General features: G+C 52.7%; 1 protein-coding gene across 1 annotated transcript in view; it reads left to right on the top strand.

Moving 5' to 3' along the window:
- The window catches only part of SYNPO2L (synaptopodin 2 like), a 36,223-nt gene extending 33,869 nt beyond the window's left edge, over positions 1–2,354 (top strand). Inside the window, exon 4 of the mRNA XM_086466944.1 lies at positions 46–2,354. Coding sequence (XP_086323070.1) covers positions 46–2,354 — 2,309 coding nt within the window. The remainder of the gene's footprint in view (positions 1–45) is intronic.
- Positions 2,355–3,823: the final 1,469 nt, after the last annotated feature.

The following is a 3,823-nucleotide window of genomic DNA, read 5'->3' as shown; positions in this document are numbered from 1 at the left end:
AGCCTTTTGCTGAGCTCTGAGCTTGCCTCTTTTTGTCTCTTGCAGAGCTCCACCGCCACGAGAGCATCCAAGAGAAGAATGTGAAAGAAGCCAAAACCAAGTGCAGAACCATTGCATCCCTACTGACAGATGCGCCCAACCCCCACTCCAAGGGGGTGCTGATGTTCAAGAAGCGCAGGCAGAGGGCTAAGAAGTATACATTGGTAAGTTTTGGGAGTGTCGACGAAGACCGCTCCTACGAGGAAGAAGACGGAGTTTTTCCAACTAGTGAGTCTGAATTTGATGAGGAAGGTTTCTCTGATGCCCGAAGCCTAACTAATCACTCAGACTGGGACAACACTTACCTGGACATTGAAAAATCCAAGTCTGACTCTGAGAGGAAGGAAGAGAAGCAAAAGGGTTTGAGTGAGGCCTCAGGTAAAGGAGCACGATTATTTGAGCAGCAGAGGGAACGGGCTGGGAAGTACACAGTTGAGAAAGTCACAGCACAGAAAAGCCCCCATCTTGCCCTAGCTGCCCAGCTGCAGCAGGACACAGTGAACGGAGGTATGCCTGTGCCACAGAAGGCAGACAGCATCCATCTGGAAGGTGTGCAAGTGCCCAGCAAGCAGCCAGCCACCCTCCCAGCTCAGCTCCTGGCTCCCCCTGGCCCCACTTCCTTCCTGCCTCCCCCAAGCACCCCCGACCCCTTCTCTGCAAGCTCAACGAGCATGTTCAACAGGTCTGCACGGCCTTTTACTCCCGGCTTTTCTGGTCAACGTCCAGCAACATCCTCTGTCATTTTCAGGCCATCTGCACCCAAAAAACCTAGTGAAAGTCTGGGTGGGCAAAGTACGGTGGTTCCCCCTTTCTCACCTCTGGCTGCAGGAACATCTGCCAATGCACCAGTGCCAACACACCGCGGTCCAGTCAGCTCCTCCACATCTCTGTATATTCCTGCACCAGGAAGGCCAACACCACCACTGGAGTCACAGCCAAGAGGGGGAGGAAGTACTCCAGAAACTAAGACTTCTGCCAGGACATCCACCACCTCTATCTTTCTGTCAACTCCTTCAAAGCCAGGAGGGGAGGTGGCCTCCACAGCATCCCAGCCACGAGTCCCTGGAACAGCCTCTTCTTCTTTGTATATTAGTCCAGGACCATCACAGCACACAATAAGCAGTTTCCCCATGCCAAAGCAGCCTTCTCCTGCTGCCTCACCAGCTATGCCACGACCTCCTTCTGAGCCGTTAACCTCCAGGGAGCAGAGGATTGCCGTGCCGGCTCCCCGCACAGGCATCCTGCAGGAGGCTCGCCGGCGGGGCAACAAGAAACCCATGTTCAGTAAGATTGAGGAGAAGAAGAAGAATTCACCCAATCCTGAGCTCCTGTCTCTGGTGCAGAACCTGGATGAGAAGCCAAAAGGTGACCACCCTGGGGCAGGCTTTGAGTCTGGGCCTGAGGAGGACTTCCTCAGCCTGGGTGCTGAGGCCTGCAACTTCATGCAGTCCTCTGGACGCAAGTTCAAGACCCCACCTCCAGTGGCTCCTAAGCCTCAGCAGCAAGATGCTGGACTGGTAAATGGGGCCCAGGACATGCCTCAGCTTAAAGGCAAGGGGGCAGAGCTCTTTGCCAAACGCCAGAGCCGCATGGACAAATTTGTGGTGGAGACAACACCGAAGCCAGAGTCCAAGCCCAGGACCCCCTCTCCTTCCCCTTCTCTACCCTCATCCTGGAAATATTCACCCAACATCCGGGCTCCCCCTCCAATAGCTTACAACCCAATGCATTCCCCTTTCTATCCCCTGGCAGCCAGCAAATCTCAGGCAAGCAAGGCAGAGAGCAAAGTGAAAAAGGCACCTGGCCAGAAATCAGGGATCAAGGTCATTGATTTAATGCGCCACCAGCCCTATCAATTAAAGTCAGCCATGTTCTGTTTTGGGGATCCCCCAAGCCCCAGCATTCAGGAGTCTCCTAGTCAGCAGGCTAGCTTGTCCTTCACAGCAGCCAAACAGGTACCTGTGAAAACAGCCAAGACCCAGGAGATTCGTCGCTTCTCCACTCCAGCTCCCATGCCATCCTCAAGCAGCCTGGCACCCACTGTGCTTGTGCCCCGCTCAGCCACCATGTTGGATGAGCCAGTGTGGAGAACAGAAATGGCCTCTTCTGCCCCTGCTACACCAGCACCCTTTCAGGTGGAGTTCAGCCAGTCCCCTAAGCCATACCAGAGCTCCCCAGAGCCTGGTCAGGCAGGCCAGGGGCCCTCCCCAAACCCAGCCTTGGCCTCTCGGTTTCAGGTGGCCAGGCCCAAATTTTCAGCAGCAAGAACGGGGATGCAAGCCAATGTGTGGAGACCAAGCTTTGGCCACCACTGAGGCAGGCCTCACTCCCACGCTGTCTGTGGCCCCGCAGAGATAGTGCTCGTTTTGTCTTTCATGTCAGCTCAGTACATTGGGATGAGTGACACAAAATGAAGAAAAGAGAAAAAAAAATTTACTCCCCTTCTGCACCACCCTCTCCCCCAGCCTCCCCTTGGTCTCAGATGGGCAGCTTTACGACAAGGCTTACTGGATGTGGCTACAGCAGGAGGAAGAATGTGGAGAGAGAGCACACGTGTGGTACACAGAGACTGGGAACTTGCGTGCAGCAGCAAAATCCACCTCTGGAGGAGGTGAATGGCAGGGGTGCCATGAAAGGACATGTAGGTGGTAGTGGTTTTCTTTTACTAAGGGCTTTGGAGTCACCCCTGAATGGAGGGAAATTGGAGGGCAAGAGCTTTCCAGGAAGAAAGAGTCAGGGGTGGGATTACAGCACAGAAGCCCTCGTTTCCTCATTAGACTGCTTTTCTCCAAGCCTGTCAGTCTGTACACATGCACCTGTGTGTGCACACACACATGCACACAGCAACACGCAGCAGGGAGTGAAAGTAGAGTGGGGTTTTGCCTTGGACACTTCTCCCAGACTCCCCTCCAGAGGAGCATGGGAAAGGGGGTGAGAGAGTAGAGTGAGCAGGGGTGTCTGCACACGCATGCGTGGGCAGTGTGCCCTGCACAGGAGGGTGGCCATGTGTGCCTGTTTCTCCAGTCACGAGGGCTGGTGGTAAAAGGGAGAGTCATCCTAGCTGGTGCTAAACATGGCTATCAGGTCTGGGAGCAGTTTGCCAAAGAGGAGCATTGAATGGACTTGGTGGGGCTATCACAAGCTGGAGGAACTGCAGAAGGAAGTATCCATTTTTAGGATACACAAAGTCAAAGGTAAGCTCAGGCTGTGGCCGATTGGTGCAAGGAAGGCCCTGCAGCAATAGTCCCACTGGAAGACAATACAGATGCTGTAAGTACAAAGGAGGACTGCGTGGAAGAAGGTACAGTTGTCTTTGAAAGGAGGCATGATGGGATATGCATTTGCACATCATCTTTTTGTTTAGTTTAGAACAGAAGTGTGGCTAGATTGGAAATGGGTCATGAAATAAAACTTGCTGAAAATTCTGTGATGAGCTGGAAAACAGAGCCCCTTTACAGATGCTCTCAGTATGGAAGTAGAGGACCGGGAAACAAAATCACAAACAGAATTTCATACTAAATGATTTAAGTATCCTTGGGGTCTATTTGGTAAAAATTGAAGTGCTCTGAGAGTCCCAGAGGATCTGCACTCACACACACATACAGAGCTTAGTTTGGTGGCAGTGATGGGGAAACAGGACTGGTTATTCCTCGAATGTCCCAGGCTAACCTCAGACTTTAATCCCTACACTAAAGGCATACAAAAGGAAAGCATTCCCTTAACAAGGAAGAATTCAGGATATTAGTAGAGACAGTGGATCTGAGTGTGCATGTCATCTGTGCTC

This window comes from Leptosomus discolor, chromosome 6 (genome assembly GCF_034619465.1).
Source record: "Leptosomus discolor isolate bLepDis1 chromosome 6, bLepDis1.hap2, whole genome shotgun sequence".
Lineage (NCBI taxonomy): Eukaryota > Metazoa > Chordata > Aves > Leptosomiformes > Leptosomidae > Leptosomus > Leptosomus discolor.
This window is presented reverse-complemented; position numbering and strand designations above follow the sequence as displayed.